Genomic DNA, 18,466 nt, shown 5'->3' on the forward strand with positions numbered 1-18,466 from the left:
CTATTTATCTATCTGTCTGTCTATCTATCTATCTATCTATCTATCTATCTATCTATCTATCTATCTATCGTTTGTTCGTTCGTTCGTTTGTTCTGTCTATCATTTCATCATCAGCATTCTATCTATATCTATCTATCTATCTATCTGTCTGTCTGTCTGTCTATCTGTCTATCTATCTATCGTTTGTTCGTTCGTTCTATCATTTCATCATCAGCATTCTATCTATATCTATCTATCTATCTATCTATCTATCTGTCGGTCTGTCTGTCTGTCTGTCTGTCTGTCTGTCTATCATCTATCTATCTATCTATCTATCTATCTATCTATCTATCTATCTATCTATCTATCTATCTATCTATCTATCTATCTATCTATCTATCTATCTATCTATCTATCTATCTATCTATCTATCTATCTATCTATCTATCTATCTATCTATCTATCTATCTATCTATCTATCTATCTATCTATCTATCTATCTATCTATCTATCTATCTATCTATCTATCTATCTATCTATCTATCTATCTATCTATCTATCTATCTATCTATCTATCTATCTATCTATCTATCTATCTATCTATCTATCTATCTATCTATCTATCTATCTATCTATCTATCTATCTATCTATCTATCTATCTATCTATCTATCTATCTATCTATCTATCTATCTATCTATCTATCTATCTATCTATCTATCTATCTATCTATCTATCTATCTATCTATCTATCTATCTATCTATCTATCTATCTATCTATCTATCTATCTATCTATCTATCTATCTATCTATCTATCTATCTATCTATCTATCTATCTATCTATCTATCTATCTATCTATCTATCTATCTATCTATCTATCTATCTATCTATCTATCTATCTATCTATCTATCTATCTGTCTGTCTGTCTGTCTGTCGTTCATTCTATCTATTGTTTTGTCTATCATTCTGTCTGTCTGTCATTCTATCTATCTATTGTTTGCTCGTTCGTTCGTTCTGTCTATCATTTCATCATCAGCATTATATCTATCTATCTATCTGTCTGTCTGTCTGTCTTTCTGTCTATCTATCTATCTATCGTTTTGTCTATCATTCTGTCTGTCTGTCGTTCTGTATATCCATCCATCCATCCATCTTTCGTTCGTTTGTTCGTTCATTCTGTCTATCATTTCATCATCAGCTATCCATCCATCCATCCATTTTTTTGTCTTTTGTTCTCTGTCTGTCTGTCATTCTATCTGTCTTTCTATCGTTCTGTTTTTCTCTTATATCTTTCTCTCTCGCTATCTCTCTGAGAGCAGCATGTGTGTTTGTGACGTTTAAGAGTTGTGGACGTACTGATTGTTGTGTTTTTGTGGAGATTCTCTTGGTCTTGTGTTTTTTTTTCCTCCAGCACTTACACTCATTCTCGTGTCCTGAGCTCTTTCCCAGCATCATTTGCGTTCTGTCTCTCCTCGTCCCAGTTTTCTCTCCTACTCCTCTCTTCTAGAGCACTGACCTCCAGTATGTTGTTCAATGAGGTCACGGCTGTGGGTTTCCTCCTCGTTCGGGTTCCTTCTCTAAAGCTTCTCCTCATTATTTGGGCTGTTCATGTGTGATTTCCTGTATTAACGTCACTCTGAGTTATCTTACCAGTTTAGCGTTAAGCAATCTATGAAAAGCCCTCAAACATACAGAACATGTTGGTTATGCATTAGTATTCAAGGAAATGGTTCGGTTTTGATTCCCCACACTTCAGTTTATTTATGATCAGCTGAGTTTCCTCCATTTGTTCACTGCAGGAGATCTATCAGCTTCACATGCACTAGTGTGGTTTTTGTAGGACAACATGGTGTGATAATTTTAGCAACACTGGTCACCGGTGTCCTTAGTGCCTTTTCTCTTCATGTTGATAAATACTCACATGCACCTGTATTTTTTTTAAATGCATCCTCGCATCTGGATTGTTTTGACAAAGTCTGTGTGGCTTTTGTAACAGCAGCAGGAGGTGTTTCACACTGAATTACTGGACGTAAAATGATGGTTGGTCACGTAGCTCTGTAAGAGGCTGTTCCCGAATGTGAAGTGATCAGAATTACGATTAAACTAACGAAGAAGTTCCACAGACTTAATTGAAGAAGGGACTTTAGTCAAATCTAGAGAGTTTACTACCATCCAATTTAGTAACCAATCAAAACACCTTAGCATCCACATCGCACCCTAGCATTGTGAAGCAAAAGTTTGGGGTGAGTAAGATTCTTTTTAAAATAAAATAAATACTTTTATTAATAAAAAATGCATTAATTGGCATTAAAGACATTTATAATGTTACAACAGATTTCTATTTCAAATAAATTCTGTTCTTTTGAATTTTCTATTCATCACAGAATTCTGAAAAATAAAATGTATCAGTTTTCACAGAAATATGAAGAAGCACAGCTGTTTTCAACTGATAATAATCAGAAATGTTTTCTGAAGGATCATGTGACACTAAAGACTGGAGTAATGATGCTGAAAATTCAGCTTTGCATCACAGGAATAAATTACTTTTTAAAATATATTCAAATGGGAATGAAGTACAATACGACAGGATGTGTGTGTAAAAGGGTTTCTTCTCACAAAAAAGGGAGCCAGCAAGCTGAATGGACGCTTGGACAAAACGCACGTGGAAAAAGAGATGTATTTAGTTATTTCTGTCACCCAATAATGGTTCTATTGCACTACTGACTAACTCGCATGCATTCCTCTATGGTATAGTATTGTTTGACAGGTCTCGTCTTGTGTCCAGTGTCCTCAAAGTCCGGTTTCTGCGGTCTCTTTGCTGTTTTTGTGGCCTGGTCTCATATCACCGCTCTTCCCGCTTTGTCCTTGGGCTGCCGGTTTCTGTGTGGCGCCTGCGTTACTCTCTCTGAATCGTCTCTAGAGAGCGAAATGAGGCCAGTGCTCTATTTTTCCCCACCTGCCCCAGTCAACTGCCAATTATACAGCGGAGAGCTAATCAGGCGAGGGAGAAACACTTCTCTGCTTTCTCATTGGTCCGGTTTTATTAGCTGCTGAATATGAGGGGATTCATGCATGTGGTTGACGTGTCTTCTTACATGTCATATATGGTTGGAAGATTTTCAACAAATGTCATACAAAGTGCAAAATAGTCCAATATAACAAACCATGGCTAGATTCGTACATTAAAGGCAAACACTTCTGCAATGTCCAGTTTTGGATGCTGTGGTAGCATTTTGTTAGGTTGTGTTTTTTAACAGATTTAGTCAATATTTTGTTTCTTTCTGGTTAAAATTCTTCCTTTATGAAAGATTGTAAAAAGTGAAAAAATTGTGAGATATGAAATTGGATTTGTGAAAAATAGTCACAATTAATTTAAATTAAATTTTTTTAACTCAATTATTTCTTGTAATTGAGAGCATTACCCACATCTGCAACTTCATAGTTCACACACACACACACACACACACACAGACACACACATATGAATGAAATTACTGACATTTAATTACTGACTGATATTTAAAATATGAAATATCAACGTGGTGTGTTTGTGTTTCCACTAGGCTACTGACTAGCTTAACCAGTGAGAAATCACTGTGTTTTTAGTGCCTGACCCCGACTAACTCCAGCCCTGTATCAGGAACACAGGTTAGTGGCATCAGATCTTGGAAAGATATTCAGAGTTTTGTTTAAAGCAGGTAAACCTGATCTCCATGTACAGATCTGTGCTTTTTGCTTGGCTATATCAGTGAAATAGACTTAATTTATCACTTATTTTGTGGTGTTTTCTGTATAACTGTTCACAGAAATTACTACAGCATAATTTACGTTTTCTTTTAACACCAGTCTATCCTTGAGGTAATCTATTTCAGATAAATCACACACTAAAACATTTACCTTCTCCTATGAGAACTAAGAATTCATGCATTTTCTGGCATTTCAAAGAATGAAGCATGTGCTGTTTTTATCATCTTCAAGCTGAATTTTAATACAGAGACATATAATGATAAATAAATTCCATAATATAAAAATCCAAAAATCTTTGTATTATCCAAAATCTACCTTATTATTTAGATACAATTATTTGGATAATTTTAGATTTATTTAATATAAACTAATTTTAATAATAATAATTTTAGATTTGTTTTTTAGATAATGTTAAACTTATTTGGATAATATGTTATCCAAAGATCCAAAACTAAATTATTAAAAATAATTAAGACATAGGAATGTAGAAATAAAAATAGTATTCCAACAATAATTGTAACTATTTCAGTATTTGCATTGGGTGAATGTGCACTTGATGAACCACAAAAGAGGTTTTGATTTTTAACGTAAATAACCACCTAAAGCTGTGAAGGGGTGAATCTGTCACCACGAGCCATCAGTAATGAGGTGACGGAGATCTCTGGAGGTTTACGGGACCGTTTCTAAATGTGGACATCACTGATGTCAGTGTCTCTTTACAGTATTTACTGTACAGATATCAGGCGTCGAGGGAGAGGTGGAGATATCTGGTGCATGTGCAGTTATGCTTTTTAAGGCATTTGTGAATAAAGAAGAAGTGTGTAAAATAAAGGGGAGACATAAACATACTGACTGAAAGATGATATAAATAAATCCAGTGAGTCAGTGTCCCTCTTGTGTGCAATTATACAACAATATAATCAGCAGAAATACAGCGGCTGATGCTTCACAATGCTACAGGTCAGTGACCCAAATCACACGCTCAATGCAACCGATGCAATCTGTAAGTCAGGTTGATTTATTTGTATAGCACTTTTCACAAAACACTAAAGCTCTTCAATCACACATGCTCAGTGTTAAGAAATGTTCTCAAATATCCAGTATTTTTATTATGCTGTCTAAAGTTTTGGTGTGTTTGAATTCAAATTTAAGATTAAAAAATATCTGTTTTATCAGTGGGTTGTGGGTTAAAGTTAATATGCGTGACGCCACATACACGATTTTATAATGGCTGTGAGGTTGGAGCAATTGCAACTCTCATTATGAAATAAAGACAGATTGAAATATGTAATGGACATTATTTCATTAAAGTATCTAGGACTGTTTTTGCTTACTGGTCAGTGAATTTTAGTGAACAGGATTTAAAGGTGCTGTAATTTATTTGACTGTACTAAAGCATAAAAATACCATAATATGTTTGCAGATATTTAGGAAACATGCTAAGGTCATATATGTGTTTCTGAAAAACAATGCTACAGCCAGTTATTGTACTTTGAAGTTTGCATTCCGTGTCAGAATGTCTGTTTTTGTTTTGGTCTGTGTGACTCAGCCCACTGCCAATTTACCCATTATAGTATTTCAACACCCCAGGTTGCCAGTTGGTGGAAAACACAGCGACTACAGCCATAGTGGATTCACAGTGGATTCTACCCGACCTAAAAAGCCTCTACATCCATCTAAAAACCTCTATGACAAGAGGAATATTAAAACACGGATAAATCAGCTCATCAACTTACAGTCGTCGTGTTATGCGTTATGTCTTTTCAGGCTCATAAATGGTTGGTGAAGGTTAACAGTAGCAAATTAAGAACAGTAAGATCATCTTGGAGATGCACATGGACGTCACCAGCACATAGAGATACACAGAGAACGACTAAATCGCACTGTAATTTAGCCCAAATTCAACTCTGTCTTCTGCAAATTGAATCCAGCCTGTGTGCCCTGGAGAAATGGCAGGAGTTTGTTATTTTTAGAAATAAATTGTGGAAAAAGTCCCACAAAATGTCTTAGCTTGCAGATCTTTATTAAATGAAAGGTTTCTGAAGCCATTTGTGACTAAAATGTGCTGTTATTTATTAAATATATTTGCAGTGTTGTTACCAGGGTGTTGCTATGCATTTACCAAAGTGTTCTGAGTGGTTGCTAGTGTGTTACTAGGGTGTTCTGGGTGGTTGTTAGTATGTTGCTAGGGTGTTTTAGTGGGTAGTGCATTGCTAGTGTTTTCTGAGTGGTTGTTAGTGTGTTTCTGGGGTGTTTTGAGTTGTTGTTAGTGTGTTGCTAGGATGTTTGAATGGTTAGTGCAGTGCCAGGGTGTTTCAGTGTGGTTGTTAGGGTGTTCTGAGTGGTTGTTAGTGTGTTGCTACGGTGTTCTGGGTGGTTGTTAATGTGCTGCTAGGGAGTTTTAGTGGTTGTTAGTATGTTGCTATGGTGTTTGAGTGGTTAGTGTGTTTCTAGGGTGTACTGAGTTGTTGTTAGTGTGTTGCTAGGGTGTTCTGATTGGTTAGTGTGTTTCTAGGGTGTACTGAGTGGTTGTTAGTGTGTTGCTAGGGTGTTCTGAGTGGTTGTTAGTTTTGCTAAGGTGTTTGAGTAGTTAATGTGTTGCTAGGGTGTTCTAAGTTGTTGTTAGTGTGTTGCTATGGTGTTTGAATGGTTATTGTGTTTCTGGGGTGTTTTGAGTTGTTGTTAGAGTGTTGCTAGGGTGTTTAAATGGTTAGATTTTCTGGTTTCTATAAATGTGCTTTATACTGATTGTTTATAGATCTGGAATTTATTTTAACATCAGTAAAATGAAATGCTTTACTCCTCTAATGATTATTCTCTCATTCTTTTCTTCAGTCTGTCTCACATTAAGGTGGACACCAATAAGCAGCATGACTCAGTGGCATGACATCAACACTGCTTGCTGACACGGTGCAGCAAAGGATGCTGGGAAACACCAAGCGTTTTTTTGGCAGCGCCGAAGACAAAGAGGGCGAGGATGAGGAGGATGAGGAGGAGCGATTGAAGAGATTAAAACAAAATGGGATGATCAATATGGGAGACAAGGAACATCAGAACCGGACCGGACGCAAGACGGACGGATCCAAACCGGCGGCCGTTGTGATTGGATGGCAGAGAGGAGAGAGACAGCCCAGGGCCGTTAACTCCGCCCAAAGAGGAATCCCACATTTGCCCAGTCAGCCGACTCTTTATCATCAGACAACCAATCAGCCGCTGTATCACCCGGTCTTGACCAGTCAGCAGGCCCGGCGGCGTCTCATGGAGCGGAGCATGACTACGGTCACACCTGTGGAAGACTCGCACCTCGCCGTGATTGTGTTCCGCATCGGCATACCTGACATCAAACAAACGGTCTGCCCATTTCTGTTCACACACATACTCACAATCTGTACTAGAGATTGGCCGATTATCATTTTCTCAAATTCTCTACTCGATAACTTACATAATTACTAAAACTTAATTTTGCGTCCACAGATATGGTACAGATATTTGCGTTTACCAATATTAATTTTAAATCTATCAATAACAATAATATGCCATAATGGCATAATTATTATAAATATTCATAATTTTTACTTTATTTTTATGATTTTTTAAATAATTGTCAAATAAATAAAAATAAAATAATTATTTAAAATATATATTTTATTATTATTATTATTATTATTATTCATAATTAATATTTTTGTTTGTATATTTGCAGTGTAATTTTTTTACTTTTTATTGTTTATTCAAATAAATAGAAATAAAATGATTATTATAAATGTACATAATTTGTATTTCATTTTTATATTTGTAGCATTTTTTTAAATAATAATTGTCAAATAAATAGAAATCAAATAATAATTTAATATTTGATTATATTATTATTATTTATAATTAAAGGGGTGGTTGATCAGCTTTTTGCAAAGGCTTGACTGTGTGGGTGCAGTGTAACGTGTTCATAAACGCATTATTTTCACATATTTTACCTTTATTCTAGAATGCTGTTTCCGTTCTCCTAAAAATGGTCTGTCGAGTTCCTGGTTCTGTGAAGCCCCTCCCTCAGAAATACGCAACCGGGCTCAGATTGGTTAGCTGGCCCAGTGTGTTGTGATTCGCTAACTGCCTATTGCACGTTGTCCAGAAATGTCACGTCCCTCTCACATGTCTCCTTTAGAGTTTCAGAAGAGATCTTAAAGGGGTCATATGATGCGATTTCAATTTTTCCTTTCTCTTTGGAGTGTTACAAGCTCTTGGTGCATAAAGAATCAGACTGTGCTCACATTTGCCAAAACACCAAAATCTGTAATCAAAAGTCAGATATCTCTATGAATTCTAATGCTGCTGTTTCCTTTTCTTTATTAAGGTCTGATGTTCATGTGTCCTAACACACACACAGGGCCGGATTTACCTCTTTTTGTGAATACACATTTTTGGGGCCCCCTTCCCAATTAATATAATAGGCCTAATATTACCACCCAAGCAAACAAAAATATTTCTTAATCAGTGGAAACCGTTACAGTGTTTTCTATTGCAATAAGCGCTTGCGTTGAATGTAGTTCTTAATTTGTTTGAGAACTGAGAAAGACCATTGCATTAATAGGCACGGCGACGTGGCCACATAACCACTTCGGGAGTGCATTATTTCTCTAATAATTTTAACGGCCTTGAAACACAATCAGACATCAATTGTTCAGATGATTTGTTTCAAGACATTTGACATGTCCTGAAATCTCGTGTGTGTTGAACTAGCTAATTTTTTACGCACCGCATCCCAAAACTTCCGTTGCAAATTCCAAAACATCATTTTAGAGCTAATAACTGAGGCTTGAACCATTGATATGCATGCTAACGCAGTTATTAATGCAGTCTAACGCTGTTATTAGAGAGAGAGAGTGAAAGAGAGAGAGATTAAGTGCGTGTGAATACGTGCGTCTGTGCGTCTCTGAGCTGCGAAACTATTTTATTGATCAATTCACGGGGCAGCTGGAGCTCTGACAACAAGATTCTGTTCGCGGCTCTGCGTGTGTGCGCGAGAGTGTGTCTGTACTGTGTGTGTGTCTGTGAGAGGAGAAAAGTGTGATTTCTGTACTTAAAAAAGGTTGAAGACATGGAAATAGTTTGTCATTTTTACCCTATTGTTTGTTATATTTATTTCCTCAATGTCTTCTGGGGTTTTGGTTCTTTTACTTTTGTAGATATCCCATAGTATAACAAAAATATTATATATCTCTTCATCACTGTACAACAGTAAATGTTTCTAATGGAAGCTTCAAAGAAACACACACACTTTAATATACTCTGGATCTGTTGTGTCTCCCAAGGTTACTGTGGGAGGGATCGAGACATTAGAAGAAAATTAAAAAATAAATTAATTCTGGGGGAGAAAAGGGGAACATGGGAATCCGTAATGAAAGAATATTTACTGCGTTTGTTTATTATTGTGTGTGTGACGCTATTCTGGGTAAATTTTAAATAAACACACACACTGAGCTCGAGTTGTGTGGGAGCTCTGACCTGATTTAATGTCAAAATCGCTCTCATCTAAACTCATCTCAACTCCTGACTCAGTTAGCAGCTCACTTTAGCACACTCCATCGCGGCACATTAACAATCCCCAGATAAAGCTACATATTACTGAAGTTTGGTGTTGGATTTTAATATGCAGGGTGGTTTATGGTTTACAGTATGTCAGATGACTGTTTTAAAGCTGTTGAAAGAGCTTGTAAAAGTGATTGATTACGTTCCAAAGCAGACAACACAGAAATATTCAACAGGTGTCATTAATTATCAATAGAATCTTTGACATGTTGTTGTTCGCCACAGAAAATGGTTGCAACATATTGCAAATATATTTACAAAAATGGGTTTCAGCGTCATTTTAATATAATATGAAATATTATCATATTTAATATTTATATTGTAATGCATGTTTTTCATCACAGAACATGTAGCATATTGCAAATATGTTTACAGTAATGGGTTTCAGTGTCATTTTAATATGAATTATTATAATATTTAATAATCATTAATATTAATAATATAATAATATAAATAATAATTAATATTTATTTTTTATTATCAATTATATTTTATTATAGTTTTTGTTAATATTTTGAATATTGTATTTTCTTATATTACAGTAAATTTTCTGTTTTCACTTGAATTTTAGCTAGTTTTATTAATTTTGTTGTTTTTGTCATTTTTATTTATTAATTTTTTTGTAAAAATAATAAATAATAAATTTGTTTTTGTACTAAATATTTAAATATTTTATAATTTAAATATTTAATTTTACAGATTTTGTTTTTTAATTGTTGTTTTACTTCAAATGAATGAAAATTAGAGTGTATTTACACTGTAAAAACATTACTGTAAACACAATTTTAGTATGAGTTATGAGTCAAAATGATGCTCTGTGTTGAGCGACAGCACTTCACAGATGCCGTCAATAAAGCAGAAAGTTGTTTTGAACTTTAAATCCAGTTCAATCTGTTGTTCTCATGAACCTGTTTTCTCTCTCGCCGTCTGTAGAAGTGTTTGCGGTTTGATCCCGATTCAAGTGTTTGGAGTGCGAAGCAGCAGATTATTTGTTCTCTCAGCGAGTCGTTGTGGGACGTTTACAATTACGGCCTCTTCCAGCCAGCTGGAGACGGACGAGATGCCAAGTTCCTGGAGGAGGAGCGCTTGCTTCGAGAGTTCGGCCAGTCCCTGGAGAAGGGAGTGCCCTACCTGGAGGTGCTGTGGAGGATATGAGATCACAGGCTCACAAACACTAGACAACATCACCTAGAATGCTCCTAAAAGAGCTCGAACATTCCCACCATTATTGACCTATAAAAAAAAAGAATACAGGTTGTTTAACACTTGTTGAGCCTTTAGGGGCAAGTTGTCACAATAGGAACCTGCTGAGAAGAATCGCAGGTAACACTTTACCATTAGGTTTCATTTGCTAACATTAATTACAGTAACTGTATTAGTTAACATGATCTAGCAATAACAAATACTTCTAAAGCATTTATTAATCCTAGTTGATGTTAATTTGAACATTTACTAATAAATTAATCAAATCAAAAGTTGTATCTCTTAATATTTCATTATATTTGTATATTTTATATATCTGTTACTGTTAATATTGTACTGTTAATACTGAATAGTTACTATTAAATAAATAAAACATTTTTAAAATATTTTTAAAATAAATATTTTTATTAACCAATTTTAAGATTAATTAATTTTTAGTTAATATTATTTAATGCATTGACATAAAATATTGGGACCTTATTGTGAAGTGTTACCGTATACCTTTATGAAAAATTATAAAATGTAAAAAAAACCAAAACGTATTTTTGGTTAAAATGTGTAACTATTTTTACTGGCATTTCAGCACAGTTTAAACATTAAAACAGTGACAGTATAAACTAAAAATTATGAAACTGCAATAATGAACTAAACTATCATGTATTTCAGTTTTATTCTAATTTAAGTTTTAAATTGTTTAATTACACATAGTATATTTATAAGTTTACCTAAGATGTATTAGTAAGAAGTTAAACTGTTTTATTTGTTTGTTTTTCCTGTGTATATTTTTATTTATTTATTTTATGTGGCTTCAAAGTTGAACAGTGCTTTAGCCTAATTTTAAAATCTCCAGATATGGCGCATCTCTCTCTTTTGTAGTTTGAATCAAACAGTCCCATCGTCTGTATTAAATCTCTCATTTATGTGTTATTTTTTTCAGACCTTGTCAATTGACATAGCTTTAACCAGTTTCTCTGTACTCCCTCTTCTCTTCCTGCTGTCTTTAATTTACAGTTCAGATATAAGACGCGGGTCTACAAACAGACAAACCTGGATGAGAAACAACTAGCGAAGCTGCACACCAAGGTAAATACAAGACAAAATAAGTATAGCTACCAAAACAGATCGTATATAATTGTAGAAACAGTCTTTTGTGGAAAGCTGGATGTGTTGTATACAGTAGGAAGGAGGTGAAGCGTCTGTGTGTGTCTCCCTCTGCAGGCCAATCTGAAGAAATTTCTGGATTATGTTTATGCTGGAGCTGTGGAGAAGTTGAGTAAAGCTCTGGAGAAAGGACTGGACCCCAACTACCATGACACTGAGAGCGGAGGTGAGACTGTGAAGGGTCTTGAATCCCGTGAGAGTCTCCAGGTAGTACTTTTGCCTAGACAAACTTAGTTGCAGCAAATATGCCTGTGTGAAAAAGTGCAACCATTTTATTTTGGTAATCAGCGTGAACTGGGTTATTATCATAAACTAAAACTAAAACTATAAAAATGTTGTTACTTGAAACACTTTACAAAAAGTTTCCATTTGTTTACATAAGGTAACATGAACAAACAATGTTAAGGATAATTTCAGCTATTACTAATACATTATTATAAAACGGATAGTTCCGGTCCTTGATTCTGATTGGCTGAGTCGCGTTCGAAGCTGTTGTAAATTACTCTACAAACATACACCTTTGTTTACTTCTGTGTGTTGCTCGACAACCACTTTGTTGGAACCACAACTGTTTCTGAGGAACTACATTGTTTGGTGGAAGAATACAGTTTTTATTTATATCATTACACTTTATTTGCTCTGTTTTATTTTGTGAAACCTTACTACATATATGGAATAACCATTTTATAAAAGCAATAAGCCCCGTGAAGCCGTGGTTTACAGTGAATTTATAACAGCTAAGGGGGTTTTAGGCACTCTGCTTCGCGTCTATCCGTTTTATAATAATTATAATAAAGCAATAAGCTTTGTAGTAGTTTGTAGAGTAATTGACAACAGCTTCGAACGTGGCTCAGCCAATCAGAATCAAGGACCGGAACTATCCGTTTTATAATAAAGCAATAAGCCCCAAGAAGCCCTAATAGGACCTTGTTGTAAGGTGTTACCCTTCGAAATAAAATAAACATGAACTGAAATAAAATATTTGTAAAAAAAATTTTTTTTAACTTATTTTATTTCAGCTAGCTGCCAAAGCGACATTTCTCATTTTCATTTATTTATGTTAAAACACTAAAATAACTAAAACTAAATAAAGTAAAAAAAAACAAAAAAAAAATGAAATTGAAAAATGTTTTTAATAAATAATTATTTTCAGTTTTCACTTTCATTCTTAGTAATTTTGTTTTCTTCAGTAATGTTTTTGTCATTATTATTATTATTATTATTACTATTATTATATCTATATAGCATATTTTAAGATACAAATATAATAAAAATGACAAAAAAAAAAACAACAAAATTACTAAAACTTTAACAAATTTTTTAAATGAAAACAGAAAATATAAAAATAAAATCTAATTTAATAATATAATATTATATCAGTGATACTAAAATAACACTGGCCTGGATGTTAGATCTGTTTATTATGTTTAAACCATTAATAAAATATAAATCCTCATTTTTATTTTATTTTTAATTTTAGACCTGTTTTTTAATCTAGTGATATTATGTAGTAGATGTAGATTGAATGAATAATATTCCTTTGACATTTTCAGTTCAGATGAGCGTCATTGTGTTGCCAACATTTCCCTGTCAGAATCATCTAATTTCATTGACCTTAGATTCAAAGCTCATGTTCATTATGAGTCTATTCTTGTGCCGTTTAATTTAAAGGATGCTTTTTAATTGATGTGACGTTCAGCGCACTAATTGCGAGAAGGGTCTGGCTGCAGTCTTGCACTTGCACTCTCAGACTTGCATTATCAGACTTGCACTCTCAGACACTTGCACTTCCGCTAGCGAAGTCACTTGCAGTCTTTTTTATTTTTTATTTTGTTCTATTTATTTTTATAATAATATTTATGTTTTTCTACAGGAGGAAAACGCTTAGCGAGAGACTTTGCGCATTGCGTTCATATTCTGCTGTTCTGTGGCCACGGATTTGCGGGTCTTGTCTTTTTCTTGCAGGACCCTGTACGTTATAGTACTAAATTAGTTTTAATCGTTTAATCACCACAGCTTCTTGTCTCCATTGGCAACACGCACGATTTGTGTCGATTGCAAGTGACGTCGCAGGTATCGGAGAGTGCAAGTGGCAATTGCAAGTGACTTCGTAATTTAGTTTCTTTTGTCTTGTCTTCACCACCTGGCTACTGTTGTAAAATGTTGAGAGATTCAAACAAAAAGAATAAATAAATAGAACAAAATAAAAAATAAAGACTGCAAGTGACGTCGCTAGCGGAAGTGCAAGTGTCTGAGAGTACAAGTCTGAGACTGCAAGCACAAGTCTGCAGCCAGACCCTTTTGCTAATTGCAGCGGCGTTCTGGAATAAGCAGGAGTTCAGAATCTCGCTCACAGGCACTATGATGTCATAGGGCCGTCACAGTAACGCTGCAGATCATTGGTCAGTTGTAATCGAAAGGATCCTTTCTGATTTGTGGTTGCAACCTTAGATAGTTAACCATTTGGGTATGAATGCTAACTTTATGAACATTAACTGTATATTTAGTGAGCTGGACGCTACACTGTAAGACAAAATCAGCAGAAAAAAGGATGAGAAAATTTTATAATAATATTTACTATTTAATAAAACTATTTATTAAATAATAACTATATATCGAATTTGATCTTTTAATTGCACTTAATGTATCTTAATAGATTAAGCCATGTTAAGTGTTTATGTTTTTCTACAGGAGGAAAACGCTTAACAAGAGACCGTAATTCAAAATGCGGGTAAAACACCTGCGAGGAATCAACCCAGAATTTTTTTTTCTTTTTTCATATTAACACAGTACATATTTTTACAGTGTATGGGGTCAGGTCACATTTATTTATATAGCACTTTATACAATTAAGATTGTTTCAAAGCAGCTTCACTTTAGCAAAAAAAAAAAAAAAAAACAGGAAAATAACAGTATAAATTATAAAATTCATCAATTATGAAAACAGGTTCAATTCAGCTATAAAGCATCTCTACAGAGAACAATTTACTAGCAATTTCTAAATGAAAATAGTTCCTACACTACAGTTTTTTGAGTGTGTGTGCCATTTTACTGTTTAGTGTTTTGCCTGTTTCTCTTAAATACAGCTGTTCTTCTGTAGCTGTAGTGTCAGTATCTCTTTTCATCTGTTTCTCAGAGACTCCTCTGACTCTGGCGGTTCAGGGGAATCTGAACGTGGAAGGGATTCGTGTTCTGGTGCTGAACGGAGCTCATGTGGATTTCAGATCCATAGACGGACTCACACCCCTCCATAAAGCAGTCAGAGCTCATAACCAATCCACACTCATGGTACAAACACATGCAGTTCATTCACAGCATGAGTGCATTTAAAGGAATATTTCACCCAAAAAAGAAAATTAGCTGAAAACGTACTCAGGCCTTTGTTTCTTCATGGGAACAGATTTGGAGAAATGTAGCATTACTCACCAATGGATCTTCAGCAGTGAATGGGTGCCATCAGAATGAGAGTCCAAACAGCTGATAAAAACATCACAATAATCCACACCACTCCAGTCCATTAAAGGTCCCATATTGACAAAACTGAAATTCCCTGGCTTTTTTCACGATAACTGAGGTCTAGGGGCTACAAGACATAGTCGTGAGGTGCAAGAAACATAGACATATGGCAAGAAATCTGTAGACGCGCCCATAACAACAAAAGACAATACTTTATTGAACCTTTTCTGATAAGAAGTGTGCGCTGCAACCGTGAGCATTTTTGACGATCGTCTCTGTCCAGTCTGCTCGTTTTATCGCGTTTAACCACAGCTGTCGTCGGTTTTTTATAAGTCATTAAATATGAGTCCTCTATCCGTAATATTTATTTCTCCAGTGAATAAGTTATCTGAATCAGGAGAGAAATATGCAAAGATCAAACACTGTTTACAAGCAAAACAGTCCAAAATATGTGTAGATTTTGATGTGAGAGGAAAACAGGACATGGACTTTTTCAATGGTTGAAGCATGGATTATGGACTCATATTTTGGCATGAAGTGATGATTTTAAGTTAAAAATGCCTTAATAATGGATTTGTTTCTTACAAACACGCAGCTTTTCACTTCATAAGATGTTAATTGATTGACTGGAACTTGTGTGGTGGATTATTGTGATGTTTTTATCAGATGTTTCAACTCTCATTCTGATGGCACCCATTGACTGCAGAGGATCCATTGGTGAGCAAGTGATGTAATTTTAAATTTCTCCTAATCTGTTCCGATGAAGAAACAAACTCATCTACATCTTGAATGACCTGAGGGTGAGTACATTTTCAGCAAATTCTCATTTTTTGGTGACAATTCCTTTAACAAAAAGAAAAGGTAGAGACTCTGCATATCAAATAAGATGAGTCGAAATGTTAGTATGTCTTATGGTCCCTGATTTTCCAGACGGTATGTGCAATCCATGACACGGCACCCATTCACTGCAGAGCATCCATTGCTGAGCAAATGCTTAATTTCTCCAAATCTGTTGTCATGAAGAAACAAACTCATTTTGGATGGCCTGAGGATGAGTACATTTTTAGCAAATTTGTATTTTTGGGTGAACTATTTATTTGAGATGCACTAAGCATAGCCTTTTCTATTTTAAAATAATTTTTTTTTTTTTTTTTGGAGATCATGATCATGTGCAGCTAAATACTTTATCTCCATAACGTTTCATTTACAGGTTAAATTGATGGTGACAACTGCAAAATATCGATTAGTGCATCTTTTATGGGTTTGTTTATAATTCATAACATCCCATTTTACAGGCACTGCTGTCTTTGGGAGCTTCTCCAGATTATCGAGACCGCTGTGGACTTACGCCACTGTACCACTCGGTGCTGACAGGGGGCGAAACGTCCTGCTGTGAGACTCTGCTGTACTACAGAGCACGGCTGGGCATCAGAGACGAGAACGGCTGGGACGAGTCACACCAGGTGTGTTTACCGTCTTAAACACAAGAGAATTATATATATGTCAAAGCCTGTGTGTATATGTGTGCATCATGCATGTGTCTGCTTCAGTGTTTTTTCGTTTATATTCACATCATTCTCTCATTTTTTTATTTATTATTTTATTTATGATCAAATATGTGTTTTGCTACATTTGACAACTTTTGATTTCTTTAATTGTTTGAGTTTTTAAAAATTTGACTTGAATAACATGCCAGTCTCTCGTGCTCTTCGCCTTCTTGTTTCTAAACACCTGTGCATATTTATGCATGTTTCATCCTGGTCATTACTGTGTCTGTATTCGTAAGCAGCTAGACACTTTTCATCCTCTGTTGAAGATATTTTTACATCAGATGTTAGATGGTGGGATCTTTACCTTTAACCTCATTAAAAGCTACTTAATGGGTAGGAATCTGATAATGGGTTGCAATGCTAAATGCAAACAGTGAATTGCAGCTACACATGAATGAAGTTAATTAGACTTGTCAGTTGTTTAAAATAGAGGAGAAATGCTTCTTGCTATATTTTGTTGTCGACATGCATCTGATCAAACTCTACTGTACTTGCAATAAACTCAGCACAGTGCAGTACAAAAAAGATTTATAGTTGTTGTTGTTTAGAAAAACTATTAAATAGAGGTGTTATTGTTTACTAAAACTATTAGAAATCATTGAAATTAAGCTGGAATAAAATAAAAGATGAATATCAGATGAAAATCTGAGAAAATTAGAAATGTTGATTTGGCAACTAACTGAAAGTATATTTATTCATTTTTTTATTTTAATAAATTATTAATTGTTTAATAAATGTATGCATTTATGTACTTATTTTTGAAATTAGACAGCACTGCATTCTGTGTGTTTTTAAAGTACATTATAAACACATTTTGATTTCATGTGCTTGAATTTGAAATAAATGTTTAAGTACTGGAATTACTACAATTAAAGCTGAAATAAAATTCATTAAAACTATTTAGATATATTTAAAGAATTATAAAAATGATAAGTGATAAATTATTAGAAATGATAAAAAAAAAATAATAATATAATATAATTATAATTAAATAATATAATAAATATAAATTAATTACTAAAATGACTAAAACTAAAGCTGAAATAAAATTAATTAAAACTAAATTTATGTGCTAAATTATAATAGCACATAATAAAATGACTAAAACTTAAATGATCAGAATTCAAGATTGTTGTACATATTGCCTAATGTAAAATCCTGAAGCAGAATCATGTCAGAACCTTAAGCAGATGTTTTTCTCCAGTACACTTATTGCAGTTCATGTTCCCCTGGAGCAACCTGCAGTTTAGAGCTTTGCTTTAAGGCACAGCAGTGATAGCGCATGGCTAGAGACCTTCCAGCATATCAGCCCTGAGATATAACCACTACACCACACCACCGACGTCAGCAAACCCACTGTAGGTGGACTGAGTCTGAAACTACATGAATCCGACAGCCCAATCACAGTACAGTACATAAATGTCTTCAACAAATGGAGAACAACGTCTAGGTGCTTCTGAATCATGTCCATAGTCCTCCACTGTCTGTCTCTCTCTCTCTCTCCATAGATCAGACATGAAGAGGTGTTTGGAGAAGTTGAAGTTCACAGGTACTCATCTCTCATCTCTCATTTCACTCATCATCTTCTGCTGTCTGTCTGTTGCCTGATGCTAAACAGAACTTTCTCTTTTTAATTCTCTCTTCTTTTCTTTTTATTTTCTAAGCCTTTTTGTGTACAAAAGTATATGAATATAGCTCCTTTTCCCCAATTCACAACCACCTACCTGCCAGTTGCCCACACACAATGGTACAGTACCATGGTACGACTCCCACAGCACCCTGAGA

The 18,466-nt window shown here is 34.7% G+C and overlaps 1 protein-coding gene across 1 annotated transcript in view; it reads left to right on the forward strand.

Moving 5' to 3' along the window:
- LOC107677113 (SH3 and multiple ankyrin repeat domains protein 1-like) overlaps positions 1–18,466 on the forward strand; it is a 57,254-nt gene that overhangs the window by 2,485 nt on the left and 36,303 nt on the right. The window contains exons 2-7 of the mRNA XM_016471909.1: positions 6,564–7,079; positions 10,245–10,448; positions 11,526–11,597; positions 11,733–11,841; positions 14,812–14,963; positions 16,427–16,594. Of these exons, the coding sequence (XP_016327395.1) occupies positions 6,612–7,079; positions 10,245–10,448; positions 11,526–11,597; positions 11,733–11,841; positions 14,812–14,963; positions 16,427–16,594 (1,173 nt within the window). The 5' untranslated portion in view covers positions 6,564–6,611. The remainder of the gene's footprint in view (positions 1–6,563; positions 7,080–10,244; positions 10,449–11,525; positions 11,598–11,732; positions 11,842–14,811; positions 14,964–16,426; positions 16,595–18,466) is intronic.

This window comes from Sinocyclocheilus anshuiensis, unplaced genomic scaffold (assembly GCF_001515605.1).
Source record: "Sinocyclocheilus anshuiensis isolate Anshui unplaced genomic scaffold, SAMN03320099.WGS_v1.1 scaffold392, whole genome shotgun sequence".
Lineage (NCBI taxonomy): Eukaryota > Metazoa > Chordata > Actinopteri > Cypriniformes > Cyprinidae > Sinocyclocheilus > Sinocyclocheilus anshuiensis.